Source organism: Carassius gibelio, chromosome B9, assembly GCF_023724105.1.
Source record: "Carassius gibelio isolate Cgi1373 ecotype wild population from Czech Republic chromosome B9, carGib1.2-hapl.c, whole genome shotgun sequence".
In the NCBI taxonomy this organism is placed as follows: Eukaryota; Metazoa; Chordata; class Actinopteri; order Cypriniformes; family Cyprinidae; genus Carassius; species Carassius gibelio.
The window spans coordinates 5,889,730-5,909,564 of NC_068404.1; the positions used below are offsets into that span (position 1 = coordinate 5,889,730).

The 19,835-nt window shown below is 36.2% G+C and overlaps 1 protein-coding gene across 1 annotated transcript; it reads left to right on the plus strand.

Moving 5' to 3' along the window:
- The first annotated feature begins 4 nt into the window (after positions 1–4).
- Positions 5–19,445, plus strand: LOC127964726 (CD48 antigen-like). The gene is made up of 4 exons (XM_052565037.1): positions 5–162; positions 757–1,047; positions 18,896–19,141; positions 19,227–19,445. Exons 1-4 carry the CDS (start codon positions 111–113, stop codon positions 19,388–19,390), a joined length of 753 nt encoding a protein of 250 aa, XP_052420997.1. The 5' UTR covers positions 5–110; the 3' UTR covers positions 19,391–19,445.
- The last annotated feature ends 390 nt before the right edge of the window (positions 19,446–19,835 follow it).

The following is a 19,835-nucleotide window of genomic DNA, read 5'->3' on the forward strand; positions in this document are numbered from 1 at the left end:
TATCGTCCTGTTTAGCCTCAACTGCCGAGATTAATGTAGCAAATGTGTTTTAACTTTCAAATCGCCATTAAGAAGCTCTTCCCACACAGAAGAAACACTATCGAGTGAAGATGGCAGATGTTAAGTTTTTGGTTTATTTTACATGTTTTTGTTTGTATCAAGGTAAGTCCGAAATCTTTTAAACATGTAGTAACTCGTAGCATGCAGTAACTTTTTAAACGAAGGAACTTTGTCAAGGAAAGACATTTTACATATTTTACATCCGCCAGGTGCAATGAACTGTCTGGTTTGTCGAAACGACGACAGGCATTCACGGAAATATTTAGGCGCAGGCCTAGTTAAAGAATTCTGAGTTGGTTTCAAATTATTTTAGACAATAGAGTAACATTAAGGGATAGTTGAAGCCAGAATAACAAGATTAAAAGTTGAACGAGTAGTAGCCTGTAAACTCTGCTCTCTTTAAATCAGGGACTTACACTGAAAAATCTACTTTTTTTTTCATATACTGTAAAGTACAATAATGTACTTTAGAGTAGAGATTGCTTTATTGCATTAATGACAATCAGTGTCACTCAGTAGTAATACATTACTGTGTCCAAGTGTATTTTGCTATAGATTATTAAACACGCTTGATAATCTTTCATCATAATATAAAGTTTTGTATTTATCTTTAGTGAAAAATGTCCCGGATATGTTTTTCTGAGATTCCCCCACAGGGTGTAAGATGTTGTTTCACTAATGGGATTTTTTTTTTAGATTTAGTTTTCTGTGATGACTATGGCGAAAGTGGAAACAAGATCACACTGACTCCAAGTATCCGTGGAACACCTGAAGAAATACTGTGGACACATAATGGAAACAAGGTTCTGGAGTATGACGGGAAGCAGATGGAGACATATGGCTCATTTAAAGACCGTGTAGATCTTGATTTTGAAACAGGACAGCTCACAATAAGAAAACTTAACAACCAAGACAGTGGCACATATCAGTCTGATATTGTGATCAGTAAGAAGGTTCATACCTCCAGTAATACTTTGACAGTTTGGGGTAAGCTATCTATCTCAGATGATTATGTGCAGATTTGTGCCTAGTAGTCACACACACACACACACACACACACACACACACACATCAGGTTAAACTGTTTTGACTCCAATCAACAATCATTTTCAGTAGAAATTTACACTTTACTACGGAAGTTCTAAGCGGCAATGCATTATATATATTTTCCTTTTTGTTTTAGAGAAAGAAAGAAGTTACAAAACTGCGCCAGCAGGTGGCAATATAAAACTGAATATAACTGATGTGTTGTACACTATCCACTTTACTGCGCGCGCCTGACTTTCCTCGTGGTCGCTATAATTTGTGCAGTCTTGTACATTACTGACATTTAATTAGTTCATAAATGTTAAATGCTTGAATCAATATGATTGTTTTGTGTATTAAGTTCTTCACCAACGTGTTCTGTGTCATAAAATAACTGCTAATCAAAACCAAGGTTGACGTCACTGTATTCTTTTCGCACCTATATCTTTATTTGTGCTTCTTTGAGGCACATGATTGTTAGTTAATGAGCGAAGATGTTCTGTTTATCTACAGTAGGACAGGATTTAACGATGTAGACTATTTGTGATGTGCCTCTTTTCCTTATTATTAATCTTTATTGTTGATAATATTGATGAGAAATGTGATGTATGTAAAGTGCATAGGCTAATTTAATTCAGTTTTCTATAATGTTGTAATCGTTTTTTCTGCACACACACACACACACACACATACCGCACATGAACGCTCTTTTCAAACAGAAGCTCGTAACGCACATGATATCTGTCACAGCATATGATGACTACTAAAAATTGCAAATTATATATAATTTTATTTAAAATAAAGGAAAAATTAGAAGTGAGTTTAATCCAAGCAGCTCTAAAAGAGAATAATTCTGCATCCTTCTGAAGGCGCTCTGTCTGTGTTTGCGGTGTTGCCATTTAAACATGTTAATTACAAAAACAAAACGTTTGGTGTACTGTAACTGGAAAAATCAACAGTGATTGATCAGCATTTATTTATGTACAGTATTGTAGACATTATTACCTAGGCGAAGCTAAATGCTGAAATATAGGCTACAGTAAGAGCGACTGCATGGTTATCCATCAGATGCTTGTCAAAGTTGAGTTCTTTACTATAGCAACAGTAAAACTGTCATGTCGTTATAACGAGAAAACGACTTTCGTTATGTCGAGATAAGGAGAAATTTAAGTCGTTATAACGAGAAAACAAGAAGGAAGAAGGAAAAAAATATAATGCATGCCCACTTAGAACTTCCGTACTTTACGGTGGCATTCGTAAAGTTTAGGTGTTGTATCTAACTGTCAACTGATGGGTTTTTTTAGTTGCTAGTATGAAAGTGGAATGAAATGAGAGTGGTGTAAATTAGATGTATTTATTTTAATATAATTTCAGTTCACCCTAAAATTGTTTACAACACAGAAAGTACATTGAAAAGATCATTTTTGTTTTGTAAATTTTAATTGTTGATTGATAATCTCAGAATGACAAAATATCAGCTGGTTATCACTAAATATCTGCCTGCTTCTGTGTCTTAGATGCTCTGCCAGAGCCTCTGGTAACCTGTGAAGTGGATAGGACTTCAAATGTGAAAAAACTGTTCTGTTCAGTGGAATCCCAGACTCAGCCGAGCTATGAATGGAGTGGATCTGATGTAAAACAGCCAGGGCCAACACTTGTTGTTAATGAACAGGAGGAAAACCTTAACTCCGTCTATACCTGCACTGTGAAGAGTAAAGCTGGAAGCAGGACCACAGACTTTAATCTGCAAGACTGCGCCACAGGTGAGCTAGTAAATCATTCAACACAATACCTTGAGAGTTTGATGCTAGATGCAATAAACTGTTTCTTTAATGGTTTTGTTTGCAGGCAGAGCAAACCCTGCTGTGCTTGTTACAGTCTTAATAGTCATATTGCTTCTCATTATTCTGCTGGCATTTTGCTTCTACAGACGTAAAAGACAACAGTGTAAGTGCCATGAAAAAATATCCAACATATCACAATCAAAACGGATCTTTAGTTGACTCCCATGTCTCGCAAAGATTATATTGCATAGATTAACATAATTTTCTTTTTGTCATGTACATGCACGAGAAGCAAGGAAGTCTGTACTAGATACAGTGGAACTTGAAAAAGGTAGGATAAGAATTTTTAAACATTTATATAAGGGAATTCATAGAGCATGAGCATTTATATAATGAAAGATTTATATATATATATATATATATATATATATATATATATGTGTGTGTGTGTGTGTGTGTGTGTGTGTGTGTGTGTGTGTGTGTGTGTTTTCTACTAATGTAGGTGAATGCAAAAACCTGTTAAGAGATGAACCAACGGAGACTATGCCAGGTAACAAAAGATTTATTATTTTTGCTATTATTAGTAGAACATTGTAAGTAGACATCACATTTGTTGCTCATATTGCTGCTAAAAAAGATTTATTATTTTTGCTATTATTAGTGTAACGGGGGTATTTAGCCCGTTGTGTAGGGGAAATGGATTATGGCTGCCCTGGAAGTTTGGACAACGAAAGGATCTTGGTCCCCGTTCCCCAACCTTTTAGTCTCGTTACACACTAATGTGTGTATGTGGTTTCTTACTCTATTGTGTTAGAACACTACTGATTGACAAGGGTAGGCTTCAGTTATAGTAGTGATACACGGTGGCTTCCTGAAGTGAAATTGCATATATGACAGTGCAGTGTTATATGCTCCTCCCTCCCCAGATCTAATAAAGTAAGTGAGACTTCCCCACTCTCTGACAGCTCCCAAGAGAAGAGTACACGTTCCAAGTTTAGAAATTAATTAAACTATTTATTCTAGATTTCTTCTTCTTATGATTTTTTTTTGTCTGATTAAGAAATCAATTAAACAATAATATAAAGAATTTACAGTATTTGTGCTGTTGTTACAAAGTTACATAATCACCTTCAACATATCAGTTGAAAGAAAAACTTTCACTTGTTATTTAACAAATACCTAATGAAACTTCAAAATGAAATCACATACAATTTTTCAATTGGTAGACCCACAAATTCTCACCCTTCTCAAATGATCATCTTTAAACAATCACGTTTGAAGAAAACAATACACAATTAAATCTTACTTTAGAATGAGCACTTATAAGAAATGTCCTTTCAAAGGTTTACTCACAGTATCTTCTGTTCTGTAGTGCACTTGAATTATCACAGTTCACTGTTTATCAGTTCAGTCACTGAATAAAATGGGGAAAAAAAAGATAAAAATACCAGTTCGTAGAACGATGAATTAGAGTGCTTTGTCTGGACGAAGGGTGCGTTAAAATAAACTGAACATCACAGTTTAATAAAAAAAAATTCACTCAGTCTTGTAAAAAAATAAATAATAATAATAATAAAAAAATATCCCACAGATAAACTGCCTCAAAAAGGTTCAAACTGTGATGAATCAACTGGAGATGTCCCTTGGATGGCAGGGTAACAACTCAATCTTCAAACTCTGATCGGAGGATAAGTTAATTGCATTTCACAGCGATCTCGGTCTCACGTGTGCTGATACGTGTGGGAAGCTTAATTACACGTGAACAGTCTCGTTGACATGTTAGATCTCGCCGCTGCGTTTCAATCAAAACACGAGTGCAAAATGCGGCAAAAACACATAAAAGATATTAAAAAAAATAGGGTTTTCACTCTAAACTTACTCACAATCTCAGTGGCCTTCACGTTATGTAACTGCGTCACTCTAACAGCCAACACACATCACGAAAAAAAAAATCAATTTACTTCTATGAGCTGCGGGTCACTATCCACACCTTCACTTAGTGCTGTTGTATTTTACTCGACGTAAGCCTCGATAATCTTCCGTTGAATCAACTTTATCAAACGAGCTTCTCGATCACAAAGCTGCACTCACTTCTGTGTGCGACACACCCATACATCACGCTCTTCTTCGTCTCCACCTGCTGCAATTACATCATGCGCAAAAAGCGGACCACTCGCCAACATAAAAGTATCCCAAAAATAAACTTCTTTCAAAATAATATATCCGTTACATTAGTTTAACATTGTAAGTAGACATGCTGACATCACATCTGTTGCTCATGTTGCTGAAAATCACTATAAACTCTCAGCTCTTATTGAGAATGACTGACTTTCAAGGTTGACACATGAATCTGTTGTTAATGTCTCTGAGTGGTTTGTTTTAGCTTCATCTCAAGCCACACTCCCTTGCCGTAACAGACTTAGTGCTCCAAATAAAAAATGGGATAAGGACAGTGAATTGGAGAATGGAGATAAAACTCATGAAGGACAAAAACTTTGGAAGGAAAGTCTGCAATCTGCTATAAAAGGAAAAAACAAAGACGACACAGGTAATACAAATGGAGAACTTGACAAAAATAAGGAAAACAGCAGAACTGCAGATGAAGCAGAAGAAAGCGCTAACAGCGAAGCTGAAGAAACAAACACAGAAGTAGAGATCCAGAAATTCTTAGAAACCCAAGAAGAAAAGGAGAAAAGTCAGATACTGGAAAATAAGAGTGAAGATGAAGAGAAGACACATGAGGATCCGACTGAGACACTAGGAGAGCAGGAAAATAAAAATGCAGATAAAAATAAGAGTGAAGAAGAAAATGAGACACCTGAGGAGACACCTGAGACACTAAGAGATCCGGATACTGAAGATGCAGATAAAAATGAGGAAAACCAGATACCCAAAGAGAAAAAAGAGAAGGAAGAGGAAAACAAAGAGACAGACAATCTGAAATCAGGTAAAATCTGGAAAATGGTGGATTAAGAGTTTGTATTAACTTTGGAATTCTTTTAAAATGTATATTTCGTCTATGCTTGATTTTCTATTTGTACAAAACTTATATGTATATAATTTTGCATTATATACTTTAGCTTGAATCATACATCCTTATTAAAATCATTTCAAATTGTCTTCTAAAAACAGAAATAGCAGTTATTTTAGTAAGCTTTTTTCTTTAAGAATGTCGTTCTGTTGCTTGTTGACTGCGCAGAAAGTCTGGCTTCCTTAAAAATTTGATCTGATATGTTTTTTTTTTTTTTTTGGCATTGTATATACAACCACTTTATATATTAATATGTTCTGAATTTTAGTATTTTTGTAAAAGTAAGTTATACCACATTAAAGGGACACTAAGTAGGAATTACTCCCATCTAGTGGTGAAATTGTATTTTGCATTCAAACTAATTTTGCTCTCCAGCGCCTCGCTTTTTCAAATGCGCGTTGCATCTACAGTAGGCGATATGTACCAAAAAGCTTTGACGGGATGTTTTCTAATAGCACTTCGTCGAGTTTTCCTTCAGGTGAACAGGTGTGTTATTTCAAACAAACTGCAACATGACAACTAACAAACGAATGTTACAGTATGAATTACTGACTGTGGAAAACATGAAATATTGTAATTAGTAGTTATGTCTTCTTTATTCGTTATATTTTCTGAATAATGTGCATTGTTAGATATAAAAAAATATTGTAATATAGATTGTAACACTGACTTACCTGTCGAGAAGAAAACTGGCCACTTCAGCGTCTCTTTTGAAATCTTTATCAAGCATTAGCTCTTTCCACCTAGAAAAAGCTTCCCCGACATTAACTCTTGTTTTCTGTAATCTACGGTCACGTTTCCTTTTACGTTCTATTTTTGACTGTTTTGGCGACTATGTTTTCTTCTCCTGTGGCGCGGCATATGTATGGTCCATAATAAGAATGCAATCCAGACTTTTAAACTTGCCGGTGCAGTTTCAAGCGCCTCTCACTGCTCTGCACCTGCGTTTCTGGCTCTGACCGAAAACGCGTTGTGGAAACGCGTTGGCTTAGTACTTTTTGTCCCTCTCTGCTATTATAGTTTTGCAAGATGGCGGAACTACATGGAAGCCTCCGTCGACCTACCCGTCCCATGTATATAAAGATAATAAATTCTTCATTTACGAGGATTAGTTTAAACATTGGCATAGGTATTTGTACACCATTGAGGGCATATTTATGAATAAAAATATTGATTTTAGATAATAAAATACCTAAAAAGTTACTTATTGTCCCTTTAAGTGTTATTCGTGATCTGTTTCAGTTGAAGATTAAGAGATAGCTAAGACATTGATTTCAAAGCGCAAACATCTAGGGCTCTGAGCATTTAATTTTTGGTTTCACCTGGAAGCTGGAATAAACCAAACAATATTTTCATACTGTATAATTTGCATGGAAGGCTGTTTTATTATTTGAGGATTGGATGAGTTATTTAAATAGGTGGGACTTTGCAACAAGTGACCAATTCCTGACTGTGCTTTTCATTTATAATCACAGCTGAAGGAGAACTAGAAAGAAATCGAAAAAACTGTGAAAATGCAAATGAAGAAAATGCTAACAGCAAAGCTGATAAAACAGACACAGAAATAGAGATCCAGAAATCCTTACAAACCCGAGAAGAAATGGAGAAAAGTCAGATACTGAAAAATAATAGTGAAGATGAAGAGAAGAAACCTGAGAAGCCGACTGAGAATATAGGAGAGCAGGAAAATAAAAATGAAGTTAAAAATAAGAGTGAAGATGAAGAGAAGAAACCTGAGGATCCGTCTCAGAATCTAGAAAAGCAGGAAAATAAAAATGCAGATAAAAATAAGAATGAAGATGAAGAGAAGAAATCTGAGAAGCCGACTGAGAATCTAGGAGAGCAGGAAAATAAAAGTGCAGATAAAAATAAGAATGAAGATGAAGAGAAAGAACATGAGGATCCATCTGAGAAACTAGGAGAGCAGGAAAATAAAAATGCAGATAAAAATGAGGAAGACCGGGCATCTAAAGTGAAAAAAGAGAAGAAAGAGGAAAACAAAGAAATAGACAACACGAACAAAGGTACAGATTATAAACTTTTCTTGAAAAACAAAACTTTGCTTGCTTTGTATTTCAATCAACTAATAGACCTAAATATTGTACACTGACAATCTCAAGTTAAATTTGCTACCAGACATCAGTTTTGATGTAAGTGATGTTTAATGATGTCATGGATGTCTAGCCTAATGTCATTCATCAAGAAGAGCCATATTTGATTGAGATCGTAGCATTTTGAAGAATTTTCAGTGAAAAACGATTTAAATTTCACTCTAGTTTATCACACCAAGCAATCATGAGACTGAATTAAACACATGAGATGTATAGACAACTACAGACAACTTATCATACTTTCATTGTGATTTCATGGTGCTTTTTGTCCTATTTGGAGTTTGGTAACAAAAACACACACTTGTCATTTTTTTTTTTTTCAAACATAGAGATTTTGAGTCTACAGTCTGCTGTGACAGGAAGAATTACAGTGGACACAGGAAATGTAGGAGAACAACTACACAAAAATGAGAAGAGCAGCCAAAATGAAAATGGTGAACAGTCAACTGAGCAGCAGAACAAGAGCCTATCTATTAATGAGGATGACCAGAGGCCGGAAAGGGAGGATGAAGAGAAAACTGAAAAGGAAAACCACGAGGTGACTGGCATACTACACACAGGTAAAAATACAGTTTACGTTTACACAGAGAAACAAAACCTTTAAGAGAAATCACTACAGTAGTAAATATCTGATTTGATGTTTTGCTCACCATTTTTTAGCTGAACCTTGTAATCCACCTTTGCATAGCGAAGCTCCCAATGATCCATTTTCTTTCTATTCAGAAGTTTAATGTTGATTTAGTCATTAGTATTTTGAATTGTTGGATGAGATTTTTCATCTTGTTTATTTTTTGTTATAGATTCACCATCTAACCTGGACACCAGTGACCCATCTTCAACCATGAATATGGAATTAGAAAATAATCAAGCTGCATCCTTACCTCAAGAGGAAGATGATGATGATGAACAGAAAGATAAGAGCAGCGAGTCAGAACAAGGCAGGAAGGAAAAAAAGGATGTTCCAGAAATTAAAGAGACAAAAAATAACTTTCTAGACAACACAATTACATATATGTTGCCAGAGGACAAGAAAGCAGAAACAGAGACCAGCATATCGAGTGAGAATCATGCCAAAACCTCACACACACACAAAATGTGTTTTACTCAAACCCAACGAATCACAAACAAACTCAGTGTAGTTTTCAAATACAAAACATCACTCACAAACTAATGCATTTTGTTCCGCAAATAAAAAACGTAGCTATCAAACAAATACAGTACGTTTTACATATACAAAGAAACTTATTTCTTCAATGACAAAAATATCCTCCAAGTACAAACTAAAATCTTTCAAGTACAAAATAAATCATTAAATTTAAAAAAAAAAAAATCCTTCAAGTACAAAACAAAATCCTTCAAGTACAAAACAAAATCCTTCAAGTACAAAACAAAATTCTACAAGTTCGAAAAACTGTCACGTGACTTTTGGCACTAATGTTTCGCTTTGCTGATCCACACGCAAATGCCTTCAGATCCACACACATGCTAGTAAACTGTCATGTAATTCATACTCCACAACAGCAGATGGCGCTGGTAGCGACTTGCCTGGCGCCTCCACCGACATGGAAACAGAAGAGAAGAAGAAACGCTAATGTGTGGGACGTTCTGAACAGGGGGCAAGGAACTCGACCGGAAGTTGAAGTCGGGTGGGGGCTGCCATCTTTAAGCAGAACTTCACTTGCGTTAGCATTCCCATTGACTCCCATTCATTTTGGCGTCACTTTGACATCGAATTACTTTACATCTGAGGCGTTTAAAGACTCCGTTTGTCCATTATTTATTTCTAAAGATACACGACAATGTATAAAGGGCTCCATTACCTTCTATGTTACACTATGGCCCCGTATAAACAGTTTTTGTAAAAAAAAAATAACCACTCGTCATAGACTCCTCAATAGCGGTTTTGAAGCCTAAAGCAGTGGTTCCCAAAGTAGGGGTCGCGACCCCACGGTGGGTCGCGGGACCCCGGCGCAGGGGTCGCGAGATGATTTCGATATAGGCTTTATATATTTTTGTTTCAATTAATGTAACTCTTTCGCATCGCACGTACGATCACACCGGTGTGATCAGTCTAGGCTAGTCCCTGGAGTGTAACTGTTACGACCACACCGGTCAGTGCATGACGTGAAATTCAAATGTGCTCTCGCGAGTTGGCTGGCACTGAGCCAGAGACAAGTGCGCTCAGAGCTGTCATCACAACTTTTCAGTGTTTTCAACCACATAATGTTTATTTTAGGTTTCAGACATATAAGTACTAGAAAAAACAATACATTTAGAGTTTGTAAAATACACACTGATGTCAAAGGAAGAGGCAATAATAATCTTTTTCATTATAATTAGACACATTTTATTCATATCAGATACACATTGTGTAAGTAACTTTAAAGTTTACTCCATTATTCTCCCAGTTCACCAGCCACTTACTTTTATGTATTTCGGGAGAAGTGGATGAATTCACGTGTTGTAAATCCAACAGATCTGATTCTCTGAACTGCGTCTGCGGCACAAACTAAGATGGCGGCGCCCATCGCGCATACAGCTCAACTAACGCGATCATTATAAAGGTGTTTAAACAACAAAACACTTCCACTTGCATATATTTGACAATCGGAATATCAGCTATTTCATGCCATATCTAACAAATTTGTTAATATTTTGAATAAAAAAGGAAAAATGACAAAAGCAGATCATTCATTCAGCTCTGTTGTTGCTGCGGTATGTCACGTGACAAGCAATGACGCGTCACCATGGAAAGCATAAAGTGACACATCTAGCGAATTAGCAGGAGTGTGTGTGTGTGTGTGTGTGTGCGTGTGTGTGTGCGCGCGCGCACGGGTGTGAGCACGCGTGTGAGCAGCTCAGACTTACTCGACTGGTTCCTGATGGCAGAATAATGAACGAGTTCAACCCAACATAGCTGCACAGTTACTTTCCGAGAGAGAACAGGTGGATATCGAGCAGCTCATACAGAATTGTAACACTGATTTTGCACGCAGAACAATAAAATATAACTTCGTGTGCTTTGAGACTGGGCATAAAATCGATTTGCTGTACTACATTTCACGCGACGAGAGGTGTTTTTTTTGTGGGGGGGGGGGGGGGGGGGGGGTCGCGGGGCAGCAGCGCATTTATCATGGGGTCGCGGGCTAAAAAGTTTGGGAACCCCTGGCCTAAAGTGTGCAGAGCGGGCCGTCGCGGCAGCGCATCACCGCGCGACTCTACCGGATAATTGAAAATGGGCAAAAAGGCGGGAGCTGATTGCTGAAGCCACGCCCACTTAGCGCGACGGCATTGTCAGCAGCGGCAATCCACCTGTCACTCAAGTGGCCACGCCCTTAATTATGCAGAACTTTAAGGCTTAATATAATTTAAACAGATGAGTTATAAAAAAATTCACCCCCCTCACAGTTGTCATGAAGGGCAAAATTAGCAATATAGACCAAAATCATTTTTTGAACCAGGCTGTAAACATGTTTTTTTCTGCTGTAAAGTTGGGCATTTTAACATGGGGAGTCTATGGGACTGACTCTCTTCTGCAGCCAGCCTCAAGCGGCCAGTCAATGAATTACAGTTATAGTCACTTCCTTATTGGCTTCACGAGAGAGAGCGCGAGGTTGCCGTGGACCTCCAAATCAACCCTGGTCTTCTTCTCCTGCTAGTGTCTCATAGAATATAGAGACTTCATTCCATGTCAAATCAGTCAGAATTAGGGCTGGGATGAACGATTATTTTTTTAAACGATTAATCTAGCCATTATTTTTTCGATGCATCGATTAATCTAACGATTAATTTTTTCAGACCGATTCAATTTCGATTATCTCCCCTTTAATTGACTATGTTGATTTACATATCTGAATAAAAAAACATGAATTCCTTTACATTGCAATATGTTTATTGCTCTTAAAATTACAAAATAAAGGACTGACTAAGAATGCATTACTTTGCACTTGTATAGAGATAGCATTCAATAAAACCTTGAAGCCTTGAAAACACATAGCTTACTGAAACAAGCTTACTGAACACATAGGGCCTAGCTTACTGAAAAAAAGTTCTTCTTTTAGATGAAAATAACAACAACTTTATGTCTAGCATTCAATAAAAAAGGTCACCCAAAATACTTGCTTAGAGCAATTGAAAGAATACAGTAACCAAACTTGAGGGCTTTAAGCTATACAGAGAGTGCTTTTAAAAAAAAAAATAATAATAATTATGACCAGTGGGAGCCAGCAGCCTGTCATGGAGAAAAAAAAATCTCCAAATGCTCCACGTGAAACTTTGGCGTTCTGCCCTTTTTCTATTGTGTCTAATGATTTTGGTTAATATTATGCACGAGGGAGGGAGAGAGAGAGAGCGCAAGACAGCGCTCGTGTAGTTTGAAGACTGTGAGTGCGCGAGCGCGCGTGAAACTTTGGTGTTTCGCCCTTTTTCTATCGTGTTTAATGATTTTGATTAATATGCACAAGGGAGAGAGAGAGAGCAAGAAGCGCTCGTGTTGTTTGAAGACTGTTAGTGCGCGCGCACAGCCTGGGCTCTCTCTCGTACGCGCCCTGTTATTCTGCATCACTCACCGATCAAATAAGGCTTTGACAGCCGCCAAAAAAAAAAAAAAAAAAAAAAAAAAGATAATTGTATATTATACATAGTATATTCAGCGCACATAAGGTAAACATTTTGCAAACGTTTTTTAGAGATATAAAAACAGGTCGACGAATCCATGCGCATATTTTGCGTCGACGTATTTTTTGCGTCGACGTCATCGATGACCTCGACGCGTTGTCACAGCCCTAGTCAGAATACAGGAAAGTGGTTGCAGCAACATCTCAGATGAAGAGTTTTTCTATATTATGTTTGGGTCCCAAAACCAAGGCCTGTAAAAATATTCATATTTTTGTCAGTCCTTGAGATTGTCATTCTTATAGCATCAAAAAACTATCAGAGAACCATGTTTGGGCATTAATATCTTAAAGTGTTAATCATAGCCTCACCAAACTTTCCTGGATGGAAGACAAACATGTTCTTAGTATAACTGAACCAAAGTTTGTACTGCATGCCTATTGAGATTCTACAAGGCCCTAGATTTGGGTAAATGGTTAAACCCCTGAAACTGAGGGTATTATAAACTCATTTTCTGCATCCGTATGATATCAATCATTACATTTTCTTTCAGCGCAATCTTGTATTAATCGTGTGTCAATATTTGAGGTCTTTATCACTAATGGTCATGAAGATATTAAGAATAAAGCAAAGTGTAGTTTTTGGTCATGTTCAGTTACACCAGTATTTTTGACCTCATACATTTTTCCTCTTTTCCCCTCTCTCTAGGAACTGCTTGCACAAACAATGTTAGAGAGAATCCACACACGGCCCCAGCATATTGTCTGTCAGCAACCCCTTGACCTGGATTACCTTTAATTTGTGTGTTTTCAGGAGGCTGTTCTTTTTAGTGCTGCCTCTAACCAGGTTCTCATCCCAAAAGGCATTTTAGATGCACTCACTGAGCTGCACAAGTTGGTTAAGAAAGAGAAAACCAGGTCCCCATAGTAAAAAAAAAAAAAAAAAAAAGAGAAATATATTGTTTTTTTTTTGGTTGTCCCAACCCCCCAGATGTTTTAAGATTGTATTCACACTACAATAAAAAAAATAATACAATCTACATGTGTTTGGTTTGAACATTCATTACGACATTAAGAGAGCTGAAAGTGTTAAAGTCCGCTGCTAGCACTGCTTGAGGAAAGCTATTCTTCCTGCTGCTGCTGGCAGTCCTAACAGGGGGCATGTCTGCTGGTCTGATTTGATTAAACAGAGAAAAATCAAACATTAGACCACCTCACTGATTTAGAAATATTTATTTGTGTAACTGTAACATCTCTTACAAACCAGTTATTAGCAGGGGCACTGTTCTGTAAATAAGTGTTCTTTTTGTATTTGTGCTACAATTGCATTGAATCAGGTCCTTTGCTGAGTACGTTTTACTGTAAGCCTAGTAAGTGCTGGACATACTGCACAGTAAGTAGGTAGATGTCTGAGCCATGTGATTGGGAGTGTCCCAGGGGATTTATAGCTGCCCTTAGTTAAGCACTCAGTACATCGCCCATCTCAGGAACAGTGACACCATGGTGTGGCTCATCAGGCAGGCCACTGTCCTCCCAGTCCAAATGTGGTAGGTAAAAGACATGTAAAGTGTTTATGTAGGGCAGTGGTTCTCAAACATTTTTACATCAAGGACCCGGACCACATTTCATAACATTTTGTAACAAACTCCAGAAATACACAATATTAATTCTGAGACTGAAAAACATTACTTTCTTTGTCAATTTATGTTCAAATTAATGTCAATGGGATGCATTTTTGGTAAAATTTATAAAGAAATTTGTGGAAAAATTGTCTATTTCTATAAAAAGTCAGAATTAAAAAGTTGTGTATGTGTGTATTTATACTGTATACATCCCCCCCCCCACCGAACCTCCCTCAAGGACCAGTGCCAAACCCATTGCCAAGTTTATTCTTAAAACTGATTGAATATACTTTAGTTCAAATAAAATCTTCGCACATACTTCATGCGTATAGTTCTTTTTAGTAAGGGTTAAACAAGCAGGTTATGTCCTAATTTTCAGCTTTAAAAAACGCAGCACCCATGTATGCTGACAGCCTGCTGGTGTGATACGGATGCAGAAAATGAGTTTATAATACCCTCAGTATCAGGGGTTTAGCCATTTACCCAAATCTAGGCCCTTGTAGAATCTCAATAGGCATGCAGTACAAACTTTGGTTCATTTATACTAAGAACATGTTTGTCTTCCATCCTGCAAAGTTCCAAACACACCCTTGCCATGAACAACGCGGAACGGACTATTTTCTTTAGCGGAAGCAATACAATTGTTTTTAAAATAAATAAACTCATTTTACAATTAATATTTGTAGTTAGAATTGTACTAAGTGGGATCATGTATAGCGAGGCGGTTGTTATAGCGAATAACAACCCCTTCAGGCTGATTTTTCACCAGCAATGACCGGAAACTCACCTGTTGGCCGCTCATCATGTTCAGAACGTCCCACACATTAGCGTTTCTTCTTCTCTTCTGTTTCCATGTCGGTGGCGGCGCCAGGCAAGTCGCTAACAACCTGCTGTTGTGGAGTATCAATTACATGACAGTTTACTAGCATGTGTGTGGATCTGAAGGCATTTGCATGTGGATCAGCAAGGTGAACAATTAGTGCCAAAAGTCACGTGACAGTTTTTCGTACTTGTAGAATTTTGTTTTGTACTTGAAGGATTTTTTTTTTTTTTTTTGAAGGATTTTTTTTGTACTTGAAAGATTTTAGTTTGTACTTGGAGGATATTTTTGTCATTGAAGAAATATGTTTCTTTGTATATGTAAAACGTACTGTATTTGTTTGATAGCTACATTTTTTATTTGCAGAACAAAATGCATTAGTTTGTGAGTGATGTTTTGAATTTGCAAACTACACTGAGTTTGTGAATCGTTGGGTGTGAGTAAAACACATTTTGTGTGTGTGTGAAGTTTTGGCATGATTCTCACTCCATACACATTTATCTAAAATAAAGTGGTATCAAAATTGTAAGCAAAAGTATCAGTAATACAGTGAGAAAATGTTGCTGTGTATTTCGTATATATCAAGCACACAGTCACCTTGACCTTCATACTGCTGCCATTATTTAATTTAACACATTCATGGGGAAAAAAGACTGATATATTAAAATGGCTTACACAAAACAATCAATCTTACATATTGATACATATGACTGAGTAAATAAATGATTCACACGAAACCATATGAAATGCAATGCAGTTTGATTGCAAGCAAAAAATAATAATAATATCCATAAAAAGAAAAACGTTTCTGTTACACATCTTTGATGACTGACAAAGTAGAATTTGACCAAAAACCATGCAAAATATTTTTTATGTGGTTTACTGATAATTGACTTGACAAGAAAATCTGATGAGACAAGTGACATTTAAGAAAATATAAAGATAATAATAGGCCTATAATATAATTGAAAAACAACCTACCAGTGGAGAACATGAAGATTAAATTGATGAGGAGAGTTATGATCAGGTTTGGCATCATTTTCAGGCAGATTTCTGAGTGAGTTGTTCTGTTTTAAGATGTCAAGCTCACAGTGGCACAGTTTCCTGTTCGTTGCTTCTCTGAGTGTGTGGGGGGTGAGTGTCAGTAATTCAGTACTGTTCAAAGTTTTGGGTAGATTACATTTATACCAATATTTTTTTTAATAACAATTAATTAGATTATTATAAAGATTGCCACATTTTTCATATTAGTTTAAAACGTAAAATTGTTTTTAAGATTTAATTTGATGCGTTTTTGCTTTTAATTTGATAGGACAGTGTAGAGAGTCAGGACTGGGAGAGAGTGGGAGAGAGAAGAGGACGAGTCGAGAAAGATCCTTGACATATTCACACAAAGGTGCTGTATGTCTGTTCTTATGTGTAAAGCTTTATGTTTTTTAATTGACATATTTATTATGTATCTTTGTTACTCCTAAATCTCGATATGAATAGTTTAGAAACATTAACATATGCTGATGATTAATTAAAGAAGCCAGATTTATAATACATATATTTATAATATCTGTGTGTGTGTGTGTGTGTGTGTGTGTGTGTGTGTGTGTGTTTGTGTACATACAAACACTGCAAGTCAAAAGTTTGGGATCAGTAAGATTTTTTATATTTTTTTAAAAGACATTTATTCTGCTCATCAAGGCTATATTTGATCAAAAATACAGAAATACATTTTATTTTGTGAAATATTATTGTATTAGTTTTCTATTTTAATATACTTTAAAATATAATTTATTCCTGTGATCAAAGTTTGATTTTCAGTATCATTACTCCAGTCTTTAGTGTCACATGATCCTTCAGAAATCATTCTGATTTGCAGATTTATAATCAGAGCTGGAGACTGTTGTGTTGCTTCATATTTTCTTTGGGACCTGTAATATTTTCTTTAGGATTTTCTGATTAATTAAACTTTAAAAAGAACAGCATTTATTAAAAACAATAATAATAATGTTTCAATATAAACTGCTATTCAAAAACTGATACTTTTATTCAGGAGGGATATGTTAACTTTAAAAGTCATAGTAAAGACTTGTATTGTTTGAAAATATTTCTATTTTGAATAAACGCTGTTCTTTTTAACTTTGTATTCATCAAAGAATCAAAGAAAAAAATATCACAGGATCCAAAAAACAATATGAAGCAGCACAACAGTTTCAACGCTGATAATAAATCAGCATATTAGAATGATTTCTGAAGGAGCATGTGACAGTAATGATGCTGAAAATTCAGCGCTGCGGCACATAAATAAATTAAAAACCAATATTAGAAATTGCTATAAGATTTCACAATATTACTGTTTTTCTTGTATTTTTTATCGAATAAATACAGCCTTGATGAGCAGAAGAGACCCCCTTAAAAATATTAAAAAGTAAATATATATATATAAATCAAATAAATTTAGCATGCACAATTAGGTTTCCAAAACCAGTGCAGCTGCACATGAGATGCTGCCATTCTTTTCGATGCAATGCTGCCATCTGGAGGAAATGTGAAGATAGAGACAGAAAGGCAAAATGAAAATATTTGATGCAATCCCAAGGTTGAATGTACAGTAAATAACTCCAGAGAGGGTGCAATATCCTTCATGTACAAATGTCACTTAATATATCAAATGAACAGGGCTTGTGTATCCATGACCAGCTGAATGCCCCAAAAGAAAGTCCACAAATAAATAAACAAACAAATATACCAACAAATAAATAAAACATTTATTGCTTTTTTTATATTTTAACATTTCAAAATATTTTTATAATAGCCTACTGTATATTTTAAAATGAAGATATCATTTTCAAATCACGGCCAAAAAACAGCAGGTTATCAATCTGACAAATTTGTTATTTAATTTGCTAATAATGCATTTGTGTGTGTGTGTGTGTGTCCTTTCCTAGTGAATATTGCCATGGAAGAAGTATGAAAACACAGCAGGAGCAGGAGCCTGTTTGGTTACTGATCAATGCACTCATAAAGGTGCGTTCACCTTCTGGCTCCGCCCACTTCAAAGGTCGCTCGAGACCTTCCGTTGGGGATTTTTACTTTATTTTCTCACTGCCTCAGAACACTGTGGCAACTTTTAAATGTTTAATAGGCCTGTTTTTATCGTCCTGTTTAGCCTCAACTGTTGAGATTCATGTAGCAAATGTGTTTTAACTTTCAAATCGCCATTAAGTAGCTCTTCCCACACGAAGAAACACTATCGAGTGAAGATGGCAGATGTTATGTTTTTGGTTTATGTTACATGTTTCTGTTTGTATCAAGGTAAGTCTGAAATCTTTTAAACATGTAGTAACTCGTAACATGTACTGTAGTAACTTTTTAAACGAAGTAACTTATAATACAAGGAAATACTATTTTAGACCCGCCAGGTGCAAGTGTCTGGTTTGTCGAAACGAAGACAGACATTCATGGAAATATTTCTTTACTGAGTCGCAGGCCTAGTTAAAGAATTCTGGAGTTGTTGTTTCACTAATGGGATTTTTTTTCCCCATCTGCTTTAGATTTCGTTTTCTGTGATGACTATGGCGAAAGTGGAAACCAGATTAAACTAAATCCAGTCATCCATGGAAAACCTGAAGAAATACTGTGGACACATAATGGAAACAAGGTTCTGGAGTATGACGGGAAGCAGATGGAGACATTTGGCTCATTTAAAGACCGTGTAGATCTTGATTTTGAAACAGGACATCTCACAATAAGAAAACTTAAAGACCAAGACAGTGGTCTTTATCAGCTGGTTATCAGCTGGTTATCACTAAATATCTGCCTGCTTCTGTGTCTTAGATGCTCTGCCAGAGCCTCTGGTAACCTGTGAAGTGAACGAGACTTCAAATGTGAAAAAACTGTTCTGTTCAGTGGAATCCCAGACTCAGCCGAGCTATGAATGGAGTGGATCTGATGTGAAACAGCCAGGGCCAACACTTGTTGTTAATGAACAGGAGGAAAACCTTAACTCAGTCTATACCTGCACTGTGAAGAATAAAGTTGGAAGCAGGACCACAGACTTTAATCTGCAAGACTGCGCCACAGGTGAGCTAGTAAATCATTCAACACAATACTTTGAGAGTTTGATGCTAGATGCTATAAACTGTTTCTTTAATGGTTTTGTTTGCAGGCAGAGCAAACCCTGCTGTGCTTGTTCCAGTCTTAATAGTCATATTGCTTCTCATTATTCTGTTTGCTGTGCTGACTTTTTACTTCTACAGACGTAAAAGACAACAGTGTAAGTGCCATGAAAAAATATTCAACATATCACAATCAAAACACATCTTTAGTTGACTCCCATTTCTCACAAAGATTATATTGCATAGATTAACATAATTTTATTTTTGTCATGTACATGCACGAGAAGTAAGAAAGTCTGTACTAGATACAGTGGAACTTGAAAAAGGTAGGATAAGAATTTTTGAAAATGTATATAAGGGAATTAATAGAGCATGAGCATTTATATAATGAAATATATCTTTTTTCTATTTCATATATATATATATGTGTGTGTGTGTGTGTGTGTGTGTGTGTGTGTGTGTGTGTGTTCTACTAACATAGGTGAAAGCATTTGCCTGTTAGGAGATGAATCATTGGAGGCTATGCCAGGTAACAAAAGACTTACTATTTTTGCTATTATTAGTATAACATTGTAAGTAGACAAGCTGACATCACATCTGTTGCTCATGTTGCTGAAAATCACTATAAACTCTCAGCTCTTATTGAGAATGACTGACTT

Bases quoted from the DNA above. Each gene is read 5' to 3' on its own strand.
- LOC127964726 (XM_052565037.1), top strand. From the start codon at position 111: ATGGCAGATGTTAAGTTTTTGGTTTATTTTACATGTTTTTGTTTGTAT. The intron at 163-756 runs GTAAGTCCGAAA...TTTTTTTTTTAG, and splicing joins ATGTTTTTGTTTGTATCAAG to ATTTAGTTTTCTGTGATGAC. The intron at 1,048-18,895 runs GTAAGCTATCTA...TCTGTGTCTTAG, and splicing joins TAATACTTTGACAGTTTGGG to ATGCTCTGCCAGAGCCTCTG.